The sequence below is a fragment of the Mustela putorius genome, unplaced genomic scaffold, assembly GCF_011764305.1.
Source record: "Mustela putorius furo isolate JIRA1106 unplaced genomic scaffold, ASM1176430v1.1 tig00003983_pilon_pilon_pilon, whole genome shotgun sequence".
NCBI lineage: Eukaryota > Metazoa > Chordata > Mammalia > Carnivora > Mustelidae > Mustela > Mustela putorius.
The window spans coordinates 20,166,950-20,179,868 of record NW_025422123.1 but is presented as its reverse complement, the minus strand read 5'-3'; the positions used below and the strand labels follow the sequence as shown (position 1 = coordinate 20,179,868).

The 12,919-nt window shown below is 36.2% G+C and overlaps 1 protein-coding gene across 3 annotated transcripts in view; it reads right to left on the bottom strand.

The window, feature by feature from the left end:
* Positions 1-12,919, bottom strand: part of LOC101687967 (muscular LMNA interacting protein) — a 251,035-nt gene that overhangs the window by 81,495 nt on the left and 156,621 nt on the right. For all 3 annotated transcript variants that reach the window (XM_004771848.3, XM_004771849.3, XM_004771850.3), the window contains 3 exons: positions 5,085-5,150; positions 4,918-5,001; positions 4,742-4,798 (listed from right to left, as the gene is read on the bottom strand). In XM_004771848.3, the coding sequence (XP_004771905.1) occupies positions 4,742-4,798; positions 4,918-5,001; positions 5,085-5,150 (207 nt within the window). The remainder of the gene's footprint in view (positions 1-4,741; positions 4,799-4,917; positions 5,002-5,084; positions 5,151-12,919) is intronic.

Below are 12,919 nucleotides of genomic sequence, written 5' to 3'. Positions count from 1 at the left end.
CATATTTTTATATCCCTCCATCTGCCATGGTTTCCAAATTTCACACTATTAAATATAAGAATACCTTGTTTTATTGTGCTTCACTTTGTTGTGCTTTGTAGATAATGTGTTTTTCACAAATTGAAATTTTGTGGCAACCTGTGACAAAAGTTTATCAGCACGTTTTCCAACATTTGCTACTTTGTGTTTCTGTGCCACTTATTGGCAATTCTTGCACTATTTCAAACTTTTTCATTATTGTTCTATTTCTTATGGTGATCTGTGATCAGTAATCTTTGATGTTATAATTGTAATTATTTTGGGGTGCCATGAGCCATGCCCATGTCAGATGGCAAAGATGTGTTCTGACTTCCCCAAAAGCCATTCTGCAATCTCTCTTCCTTACCTTGGTCTCCCTATTCCCTGAAAAATAACAAAATTGAAAAATTGAAATTAGGTTAGTTAAGAACCTATAATGGCCTCTTAGTGTTCATGTGAAAGGAAGAGTTGCACATCCCTCCCTTTAAATCAAAAGCTGGAAATGATTCAGCTTAGTGAGGAAGGCATGTTGAAAGCCAGGAGAAACCCAGAGCTAAGCTTCTCCTGCCAAACAGCCAAGTTGTGAATGCACAGAAGTTGTTTCAGGAAATTAAAAGTGCTACTCCAGCAAGCATACAAGTGATAAGAAAGAAACAGACTTATTGCTGATGTGGAGAAAGATTTTGCCATCTGGGTAAAAGATCAAAGTAGCCAGTAACATGCCCTTAAGCCAAAGCCTAAACCAGAGCAAGACCCTGACTCTCTTCAAATCTCTGGGAGAGATAAGGAAGGCTGGGAGAGATAAGGAAGCTGCAGAAGAAAAGCTTGAAGCCTGCAGAGGTGGGTTCATGAGGTTTAAGGAAAGAAACCATCTCTATACAACTCAAGTGCAAGGTGAACCAGCAAATGCTGATTTGGGAGCTGCAGGTTATCCAGAAGATTTAGGGAGAATTCATGAAGGATTCAATGTAGATGAGACAGCCTCATATTGGAAGAAGGTGCCATCTAGGACTTACATAGCTAGAGAGGAGAAATCAGTGCCTGGCTTCAAAGCTTCCAAGGATAGGGGCCAACTCTCTTGTTAGGGACTAATGTAGCTGGTGACTTTAAGTTGAAGCCAGTGTTCATTGACAATTCTGAAAATCCTAGGAATAATCCTTGAGAATTATGCTAAATCTACTCTGTGCTCTATAAATGGAACAAAGTGTAGATGACAGCACATCTGTTTATAACATGGTTTACTGGATATCTGAAGCCCACTGTTGAGACCTACTGCTCAGAAAGAAAGATTCCTTTCAAAATATTACTGTTCATTGACAAAAGAACTGGTCACCCACGAACTCTGATGGAAATGTACAGCAAGACGAATGTTGTTGCCATGACTGCTATTCCAACATTTATTCTGCAGCTCATGGATCAATGAGTAATATTGACTTTTAAGTCTTACTATGTCATTTGCAGCAACATGGAAAGATCTTGAGGATATTATGCTAAGTGAAATAAGTCAGACAGAGAAAGACAAATACCATATGATTTCACTTATATGTGGAGCATAAAAACAAAACAAACAAACAAACAAAAAAACAAATGAGCCAACAAATAAACAAAACCAGAAAAATACTCATAAATACAGAGAACAAACTGATGGTGACCAGAAGGGAGGAGGCAAGGGAATGGTCAAATGAATGAAGGAAAGTGGGAGGTATAGGCTTCCAGTTATGGAATGAATAATTTACAGGAATAAAAGATATAGCATAGGGAATATAGTCAGTGGTATGATAATAGCATTGTATGCTGACAGACAGTAGCTACAATTGTGGTGACATAGGATAATATACAGAATTGTCATATCACGATGTTGCACACCTGAAGCTAATATAATATTATGTATCAACATACTCCAATTGTATTGATTTTATTTATTTGTATTTTTTTCAAAGAGGAGGAGACCAAGCATAAGCCAAAGGGGGGCGGGCTGAGGAAGAGAGAGAATCCCTATACCTCAATTTTTTTAAAAAAGAAAAAATGAAAAGAAAACTTTCTGGATAGGATTCACCATTCTTGATGCCATTAAGCACATCTGTGACTCATGGGAAGAGGTCAGAATATCAATACTGACATGAGTTTGGAAGAACTTGATTTCAACCCTCATGGAGGACTTGAAGGAGTTCAAGATTTCACTAGGGGAAGTAAGTGCAGATGGGGTGGAAATAGCAAGACCTAAAATTGGAAGTGGAGCCTGAAGATGTGCCTGAGTTGCTGCAATCTCGTGATCAAACTCGAATGGATGAGGAGTTGTTTCTGGTGGAGGAACAAAGAACACGGTTTCTTGAGATGGAATGTACTCTTGATAAAGATAGTGGGAAGATTGTTGAAATGATAACAAAGTATTTAGAACATGACATAAACTTAGTTGTTAAAGTTGTGGCAGGATTTGAGAGGACTAACTAATTGTGAAAGAAGTTCTGCGGGTAAAATGCCATCAGACAGCATCACACACTACAGAGAAATCATGGAAGGAAGAGTCCATTGATGAGGCAAACTTCATCGTTGTCTTGTTTGAAGAAATTGCCACATTCACCCCGGCCTTCAGCAATCCCCACCCTGATCAGTCAGGAGCTATGAACATGAAGGCAAGACCCTCCACCAGCAAAAAGGTTATTACTCTCTGAAAGTTCAGAGGACAGTTAGCATTATTTAACAATAAAGTATTTTTAATTAAGATATGTCCATTGTTTTCTAGACATGTTATTACACACTTAACAGACAACGATATATCGTGAACATAAATTTTATATGTATTGGGAAATGGAAAAAAAGCACTTGATTCACTTTATTGCAATATTTACCGTATTGCTATGGGCTGGAACTGAGCCTTCCATACCTCCAGGGTATGCTGTAAGTATCTAAGTCACTATCCCTAGCCCACCGTCCCATTTCACATGCTCGGCCCCTGGTTCCTTATACTGCACCCATACTCGCCTTCATCTTCATACACACTAAGTTCCTTCCTGCCTCAGGAAATGTGCATGTGCTTACACCTAAAAGCTCATTTCCCTGATCTCTCTATACTTTGGACTCTTCCCATCTTTGCTCTCAGCTTGAATTCCTCTTTCTGATCACTACATCCAAAATATTACCTTGCTTACGTTACCTTGCTCGCCATTATCTCCTTAATGCCTCACACCATCAGGCCCATAGTAGGCCCTTAATAAATACTTGCTGAATGAAACAATTGTCTTAAATTTAGTGACCGAGAATAATGTATTTTAATACTATAAGCATTAATATTTGTTAAATAAATCAATAATATATATTATTCACATAGTATTACTTAAGTTCTATTCCTATTATAAAATATAAAGTACTTTTTATATGTTCAACAAACAGAATGAAAATATACTTTAAAATTTATGTAGCTTCAAAGAAATCAACATTTCCTATTTTTAGATTAAAAGACTTAAAGAATATACAATGAATAGGCAAATATAAAATTTACAATTTTCTATTTGTAGGTCCTCTCTGCTAAAATATCATTTGTTAATACTGATGATTATTAGTTACTGAGTTCCTATGTCATTATTCATGGATAATTATAGTTTTGATAATCCAATCAAAAATTAGGATACTCTTCTAGTCATAAGCAATTCTGTACATTTAAAACCTGCTTTGTATATACAATGTACAACTTTTATTTTATTTTTTTTTAATTTTATTTATTTATTTGACAGAGAGAGAGAGAGACAGCAAGGGAGGCAACACAAGCAGGGGGAGTGGGAGAAGGAAAAGCAGGCTTCCTGCTGAGCAGGGACCCTGGCAATGCAGGGCTCAGTCCCAGGACCCTGGGCTCATGACCTGAGCCGAAGGCAGATGCTTAATGACTGAGCCACCGAGGTGCCCCCACAATGTACAATTTTTAAAGGGAACCTGAAAAAAAACATTTACACTCACTCAAAGAGTGAAAATAAAGCTGACCAAAAAACCTTAACAATTATAAAGAAAAAGCCACAACCATTTTGAAAATTTGATGAGATCTGTATTAAGCATTCAAAAAAAAAAATGTAGCATTTTATTCCAATAAACGAAAATGACTATTATAAGAAGGAAATAATTAAATACTCGGTTAAAACAATTAATGACTTAGTAGTATCCTAACAATCTAAAATATCCAGGTTTCTGTCCCTGTGAGTCAAAAAATAACAAAATAAGCTTAGTCGACCAAAAAGAAAAAGTTCCAGAAATACCTGTGTGAAAGCTCTTAGCCTAATGTAACTTCGGTCTACTTCCTTTCCCACTTCTGCAATTCTAAGTGACTGAGAATTACATAAGTACTGAAGCTATGGTATGAGATAAAGATAAGCCACAAATTCTATATGTGGTTCTTAAAATGCTTCTTGAAATGCCAACTATAAGGACAAAGTCTAACACTTTGGCTTTCAAACTGTTTGAACTTAACCCATAGTTAGTAATAAATTTTACTTTGTAACCCTGAACACGTATACTTACATACATACATGTAAACAAATTGAAACATACTTCAACAATACTACCCACTAGTTGTAATCAAGTCTGATATTTTACATTCCTATTATTCTGTTTTTAAGAGACTGGTTGCTATTCAACTAATTAACTTTCCAATTCACGACAGGGTCTTAACCTGCAGTTTAAAACCATTGTCTAGTCACTCTTATGGTTCAGCAAATTATATCAAATATATACATACTTTCATTGTGTCAGAACCCAACAATGTCTGTGAGGAACTCGAAGGAGAGTCAGAATGCTGGAAAAGAAAAAAAAAAAACAAGAAGGACAAACCTAAGACGCATCATACGCAAACAGAGGAAAATGAAGAGAAGCGAAGCAAATGTTTGAATTGCACATTCTAGTCTAAGGCATTACCATAGACAAGGAATCCTGTAAGACCTTATCAATGGTAGCACAGAGCTCTTCAGTTTGCTGCCTGAGCTGTGCAGGGAAACAAAACTGGAAGAATTGAAACCAGGTACTGAGTTAGCAATGAGTTTTGGTCTTTTGTTTCAAAAGCATGGGTAATCTGAAGTCATTACCTCCAGAGGTGGGTCTAAAGTGTTGTCCTTGAAGACACTTTCAGTCTTGGCTGGTTCGTCAAGCGCCTAGTGATAAACGAAATAGTTCTCTTGTGAGGCTTTTAGTCAAATATACCTGTAGTATAAAAGTCTCTTCAAAAAGCCCTGTATCTCAAGATTTCAAAAAGGAAAAAAAAAAAAAAAAAAGACTTTGAATCATTGATGATGATCTATTATCTGGCATAGAAGCATTGCTCACATCTGCCTAGTTTCTCCAATGTAATGAGTATCTCCAACATAACGTATTGAAATAAAGAAAGGAAGCCAAACTTTTTAACATACACACTGGAACTTGGACACGTTATACATCCAGATGACGCTTGTCCCCTTCAAAGAAATCACGTTGGGAAGTGACATACAGAAACAATGATGTAGCCCTTTCTCAAAATACCACAAAAACTATTTTTGAGAAAATGTTTCAGGGTCAGTTTAATAAGAAACATGCACACACAAGAAAGAAACTTGCCTAATTTTTAATCATTTAGGTATAAAAAATTTGGGTTACCTGATTCATTAGACTTGGCCTCGGATGACATCCAACTCTTTTGAAAAATACTTTTTGTTTATTGTGATATAGGTCAGGTATCTACTTTTTATTTATTGTGATATAGTTCAGATACCTATTTTAGACATATAGATTAGATATGGAGAAAGATGGCACTCCGTACCGTGTTCGTACGCCATTGAGAATAATTAGTTTCACATAATAATGGAAACCAGTATGCATTCCTCCCTGCTTGCTTTTTCATCTTCTACATGAACCTGAGAATTCATCACTCATTAATTTTGTGTTTATCATTACGTGTACGCCTTTAATTTTTAAAATGTAGCAATATATTTATACATCACTAAACAATATATAAGGTTATGTTGTGCAAATCTTCTAATTTCATATAAAAACAAAATATGATTCTGGAACGTTTTTGTGCTTGTTTGCTTGCTTTAAACCACTTTATTGAGATACGGTTGAAATAGAAAAATCTGTACCTATTTAACATATGCAACTGATGTGTTTGGAAACAAGTATATATCCATGAAACCATGTCAATAGTCTATTGCCATAAACACGTCCATCACCTCTGAAAATTTCCTCTAGCCCTTATTATTGTTTTCCATATAGCTATTCATTTAGTTGTTGGACCTCCACATTATATCCCATTTTATGCATATTCCACAACAAAATGGATACTTCTTCGAGTGCAGAATATTTAGGGTGCCCCATATTTTCCCTATTAGAAACTGTTAACAACTATCTCCCATGTACACTTTTCTTTATAACATATTTGTAGTTGAAGACTAAAGAAAAAGATAGCTTTTTCAGATACTGTGAAATTTTTCTTTAAAACAATTGTATAGTTTTACACTCGTAACTGCAATAAATGAGAGTTCCTGTTTTTCAGACTTTGAAGAATCTTAACATCCTGACATACATAAAATATCTCCCTATGGTTTTAGGTTGAATTTGCCTGATAATTTTTGAGGTTGGGCCTCTTTTATGTATTTACTGGTTATTCATGTTTCCTTTTATATATGTATTCATTGTTCTATTGGGTAGTCTGTTTTTTATTCATTTGTTGGAAAATTTTATATAATTTTGATGCAAAGTATTTGTCAGTTAGATGTGGCACACATGTCTTCTCCCAGTCTTGCCTTCCCTTTTCATGATTGCCGATATGTCTTATGATAACACACACAACTTTTCATTCCAATACAGTCAAAGTTTTCATCATTTTCCTTTGTGATTTAAGGAACCCTTTTCTAACCTAGTAAGTCACGCCCTTGGGTGGAATTCTTAAAATTTGGGTTGCTTCATATGTGGTCTAAATCCTTCGTGCCTCACAACGAAGCTGGGAGTTGGGGATTCTTCCCCAACCACGTGGAGCTGTGCCAGCATTGGAGTTTATAAGGACAGGGTATCTTAGCCTTTTCTTTTTTTTAACCTGTTTTGATATTCTCATTCATCCAGTGTGTAAGAGTCACTCACATAGTTTCTGGATTTTTCTCAGAGGGAATTGTTCAACATACAGCTGTACATTTGGTGTGTCTATGGGAAGAGGAAATTTCAGAAGTCTCATACTGCCATCTTGGTCCCACTCCTTTATCATCTCTAATATTTATTTGTGTCTACCTACTTTTTTAAACAATCAGTTTCTCCAGAGAATGATCAATTTCTCATCTCTTAATTGAACTACATATTGGCATTGACCTTCTTTGACATATTCATATTCCATTTCAGGAATATATGTTACTATCTGTAACTAATTCCTTCCCTCTACCTTTTTTTGGATTTATCCTAACCTTTCTGAATGTATTCCTTTTGTTGCATTTCACAAGTCATTACATTATAAGACAGTATGATCGCTGCCATTCCGTCTTCAATACATCTTTAAATACTTCTGTTAAGATTACTTAGACTCATGGGCTATTTAAAAGAGGTTTTCTCTATTAATTTTTCAAAATGAGGATTTTTTCCAATTTTAAAATTATCTATTTTAGTTATGCTATAGCCAGAGAATTTTTTCTTCATAAGTGACTTTTTATGAAGTTTGAGATTTATGACATAAGACACGGTTTTATAAATATTCCATTTATGCTTAAGAAAATATCTATCTTCTGTGGTCTGCAGGCTTCTGCATGTAAGTGTGTGTCTATCTGATCAAAATTATAGTTTTATTCAATTTATCCTAGTTTTACTGGATTTCCTGCATAAGTGCTCTATCAGTAATTGAAAGAGGTATCATAAAATCTCAGGGAATAATAGTGGGTTTGTAAATCTCTCCCTGTGATACCAGCAATTTTTGCTTAGCCTAGTTTGAAGTCATTTTATTAGCTACATTCATAATTAGAAGTATTCCTCCCTCATGACTTAAATGTTTATCATTATAAAGTGACCCTCTGTCTCACCAGTAATGCTTTATGTCTTAATATGTACTTTGCCTCATATAACCAAATGCTTTGATTAGCATTTTACTAGTATATCATTTTATGCCTCTTTCTTTTTCAACTTCCTACATTCAAACATTAAAAATCAGTGGTTTATAAATAGCAGATGTCTAGAATTCATTTTTTGCTCCAGTCTAATTTCCACTGTCTTTTAGCTGGAGAGGTTAACATTTATTTTATTACAATTATTTATATGTTTAAATGTTTCCAAAACATTTGTTTTATTTTTGTTTTACTTTTCCTACTTCATTTTTATTCAGTTTTTGAATATTTTAATTGATTAAATTTGATTTTTTCTAACTCATTTGCCCTCCACTCATTTGGATATCATGGCAAAGAAAATGCTAGATGTTCATCAGAGATTTTCATTTTCTTGGACACAGATAAACATTTCTTTGGTCTCAAGAATTTAAGTATGATCTTGTGATTTATTCTTATGAAATAAATGTGAGTAGAAGCCATACATAACCTCTGGTGCAAGGCAGCTAAGAGTGGATATGACTTTCCATAATTCTCTCTTCCATCTTCTTCAGATAACTAAGACACAAGATGGAAGCCGACTACCTTCCTAAGTCACTGAATTACTAAGAACTCATGTGGGAGAGAAAAAATAAACACTACAAACATGGATATGGAAAGGAAATAAACAATGATTGTGTTAAGCCACTGAAATATCAGGGTTTGTCCACTGTGGCAGTGAGTATGGCTTACATTAAAACGAATATGAATGTTATAGACTATTTTTTTTAACAAATTAACCTTGAAAATTTTTCTTTTTATACCAAGGTCTAAACCAAGCAGTACAAAATCTAGATTCAATTCACATACTATTCAATAATCTAGCAATTGTATAGCTCTCTTCAACCCCTACTCTTGTTTTTATGTTCTAATTGCCTTATAAATGTATTTGAATATGCTACCAACCTATTATCATGTTTTAATTTTTTTAACTACATTTTTTTCTTTTTAAAGATTTTATTTATTTGACAGAGAGAGAAAAAGAGATCACAAGTAGGCAGAGAAGCAGGCAGGGGGGGGTGGGGAAGAAGCAGGCTCCCTGCTGAGCAGAGAGCCCCACGTGGGGCTGGATCCCAGGACCCTGGGATCATGACCTGAGCTGAAGGCAGAGGCTTTAACCCACTGAGCCACTCAGGTGCCCCTCATGTTTTAATTTTTGCCTTAGTTATATGTATGTTAAAGGAATTTTTACAAAATAGTATTTTATAGTTATCCACATATTTATTATTTTCCATGTTCTGCTTTCCTTCCTGAAGTTCTGAGTTTCTATTCACCATTATTTATCTTCAGCTTGACGAAATTCCTTTAGCATATTTTGTTGTACAAATCCGTAATCAACGAATTCTCTGTCTTCTTTCAGCTGAAAACATCTTCATTTTGCCTTCATTCTTGAAGGGGTTTTCCCCAGCCAAATAATAACAGCTCTCATAAGAGAGAGTTTTTTCCTCTCTCTCTCTCAGCATTTAAATATGTCATTCCGTTCATTGTCATCTGGCCTCCACTGTTTCTAATGAGAAGTTAGCAATTATTTTATTGTTGTTCCTCGGTATGTAATGCATTATTTTTCCCTGACTGCTTCCAAAATTTTCTCCTTATATTTGATTTTTAGAAGTTTGATTGTAATATGCTCAGTCATGATTTTCTTTGAATTAAACATTTTGGGGACTATCTGAGCTTCTAAAAAGTATTACATATTATACCAAATATGGAAAAATTTTATCTAGTAGTTATTCAAATATTTTTTCTACCCCATTCTCTCCTCACCCTCTGTGACTCTAATTACATTTTGATATCATCCCCCATGTCACTGGAACTCGGTTCATCTATTTGTGTTCCCCTTTTATTCAGATCAGGTCATTTCTAGCAATTTATCTTCAAGTTCACTGACACATCTCTGTCTTCATTTTTTCCTTGAAATACTGTGCATTTTCTAATTTCCAATATTTTAGTTTTCAACTCTAGAATTTCCATCTGAGTCTGGTTTATTTTCTAATTTTGTGAAGTCCTAAGAATTTCCATCTGAGTCTGGTTTAGTTTCTAATTTTGTGAAGTCCTAAATAACTCATGATCAGCATATTTTCCTTTATACCCTTGAGGATAGTTACAAGAACAACACCTGGAACATCTCTGGGTCACTCCCTGGGTATTATATTTTCTCTTTGAGGATGGTTTAAATTATCCTGCTTCTTTGTATGTCTAGAAATTAGTAATTTTGTATCCTATTTTGTTGTTGTTGTTTAGTTTTAGCAGGCACTTAATTCAGCTCCAAACTCTGTCTCTTTGATGGTGGGCAGCAGCTGGAATCTCTGTTTAGTTATTTTATCCTTAGCTGAGGTTAGCTGGGCTTAACAGGCACATGTGTAATTCAGTGGTCATCCAGGGGTTTGGACAGAGTTTATATGCAACATTTAGGGCTTCCTTTCTGTGACTCACTCTTTTCCCAGATTCTCCCCTCACTTTCCAGATCCTGTGTAACCCTCCGTTCTCGTCTCTGATTCCTCATCCAGTAAGCCTGCTGGTTTCTTGCTGAGTTTTCATTTGCTCGATGGTGAAGAGACAAAGAGCCTCCCATAGATGAAAAACTCAGAAAATTTGGAAAATCACTCAATTCCTTTATCTCTTTACAAACATTGACTCTACTGACGTTCAACCTGCTCTTGGTCACTTGGTTCAGTACTTTCAGACAATTATTTTTTTGTATTTTGCCTAGTTTATCAGAGTTATCTACAAAAGAATTGGTCCAATACCAGTTACTGTTCATTTCCTACAAATATAATGAGTCAAACTCATTTCAATTCATTAGCATAAACTTTCCTTATCAGAGAGACCATGTAAATTCAAATCTCAAACCCACTTCAGGGTAGGCTTACAGTTAAAGATTCTCTTTTTTCCTACCCTGAGCCCAGGCTGACATAAGAAAGTTTGCTTGTCATTTCCCTTTGCAAATTTCTTTTTTCTTATCCTTTTTTTTTTTTTTTTTGACAGAGATCACAAGTAGGCAGAGAGGCAGGCAGGGGCAGGGCGGAGGGTGGGGGAGCAGGCTCCCTGCAGAGCAGAGAGCGGGATGTGCTCAATCCCAGGACCCTGGGATCATGACCTGAGCCAAAGGCAGAGGCTTGAACCCACTAAGCCACCCACTGAGCCACCCAGGCACCCCTCTTATTCATCTTGTAATTGAGAATGTAACCCTTCAGAATCCCTGGCTTTATGACAGGGAGGCAATTCCAGTCCTCATCTCACTCAGCCCCAAATCTTTCTCTCCCTTCACCAGTTTGATAGTAAATCCCAATCTCTAAGATTAGCGAGCATAGTATCTTCCGAATAACTAAGCATTCTGAACTTCAACTTGCTTTTGGTATTTGACCCTTGGGGATTTCCCTGACTTTTTTATGAGCTCAGCTGCATATTTGGGGTGAACCAGTTGCTGTATTCAACTGGAAATTACAGGCTCTCCTGTCCTGTTATTTAGATTTACCTTTGATTCTGCGTTTCCTCATTATCAGTCTGATATACGCATGTTCTGACCAGAAAGTGTAACACAAGCTGTGAAACCATGCAATCTAAGACTCAACGGGATCAATTTTTCCCCTTCTAACAGACCCAGTAACAGAAACAGATCCAGAACTGTTAATCTTCACCAACAGGAACCATGGGCAGATGCTGGTTGTCATTTTGGCCTAAGATACACACCTCAGAATTCAGAAAAGTTGCATCTAAAAATAAGAATTTACCATCTTCTCATTTCAATTAGTCACAAAGGAAAATATTTCAATAAGTCACAAAGAAAATATTGTCTGAAATTTTTTTTTTGCAAAATCTACTCTTCTGCAGTAATTTAAAAAATATAAAACATTATCTATGATAACCTAATAGAAATGCATGAGATTGGCGACACCTGGATGTCTCAGTGGGTTGAGCAACTGCCTTCGGCTCAAGTCATGATCTCAGGGTCCTGGGATCAAGCCTCTCATCGGGCTCTCTGCTCAGCAGGGAGCCTGCTTCCCCCTCCCCCTCTGCCTGCCTCTCTGCCTACTTGTGATCTCTCTCTCTCTGTAAAATAAATAAATAAAATCTTTTTAAAAATATATGTGAGATTGCCTCTTTCTAACCATGAAAAATTTCTCTTTTGCCTTCCTTCTTTTTCCTCGACCACTGGGCAGATGGAACCAACAATTTATTAGTCAGATATATTCACAGCCTAGAGGAAGAGAATGCTGCACACCACACTGGGCCACACAAGGGCTGTGTTCAGGCACAAAGTAAACAACCAGGGGTGGTGGAAGACAGGCTTTGTAGTATCAAGAGGGTGACGTACATGTCCCCTGGTTTGTAGAAAGTTGTGATTGGCTTGTTTGATTCAGTAGAAACTGTACATGGTCAGTTTGATAAGGAGGGTTAGGGGACCTTCTCTGGGGGTGGACAGTGAGGAGGGGAATGTGAAGTTAGGCTACTTGAGACCCCTCTAATTTCACTATTATGTCAAGGTGACACATAATATGGGGACTTAATTTTAGACTTGATGCCATACTTCTAACTACAGTGATAATAATGGAGAAGAAAAAAGTCAGAAATTAATGAGAAGGACTAAGAACAAACTTCTTGGGGGAACAGTTTGATCCAGCCCTTCTTTACCTTTTCAATAGTATCTTCTATTTTCTCTTCCTTTGCAAGCTGCTCTACAACCACGAAGAACCGCTTGAGTTCTTTGACCTTGTAACTACATGTTATTAACTCTGCCTGGATGGTCCTTCACTCTCAGCTCACTTCAAGAATTCCGTTTCGCCCTAAAGATGTTAATCAAATTCCTTCATGAATTATTTTTGGTCCTCATACTA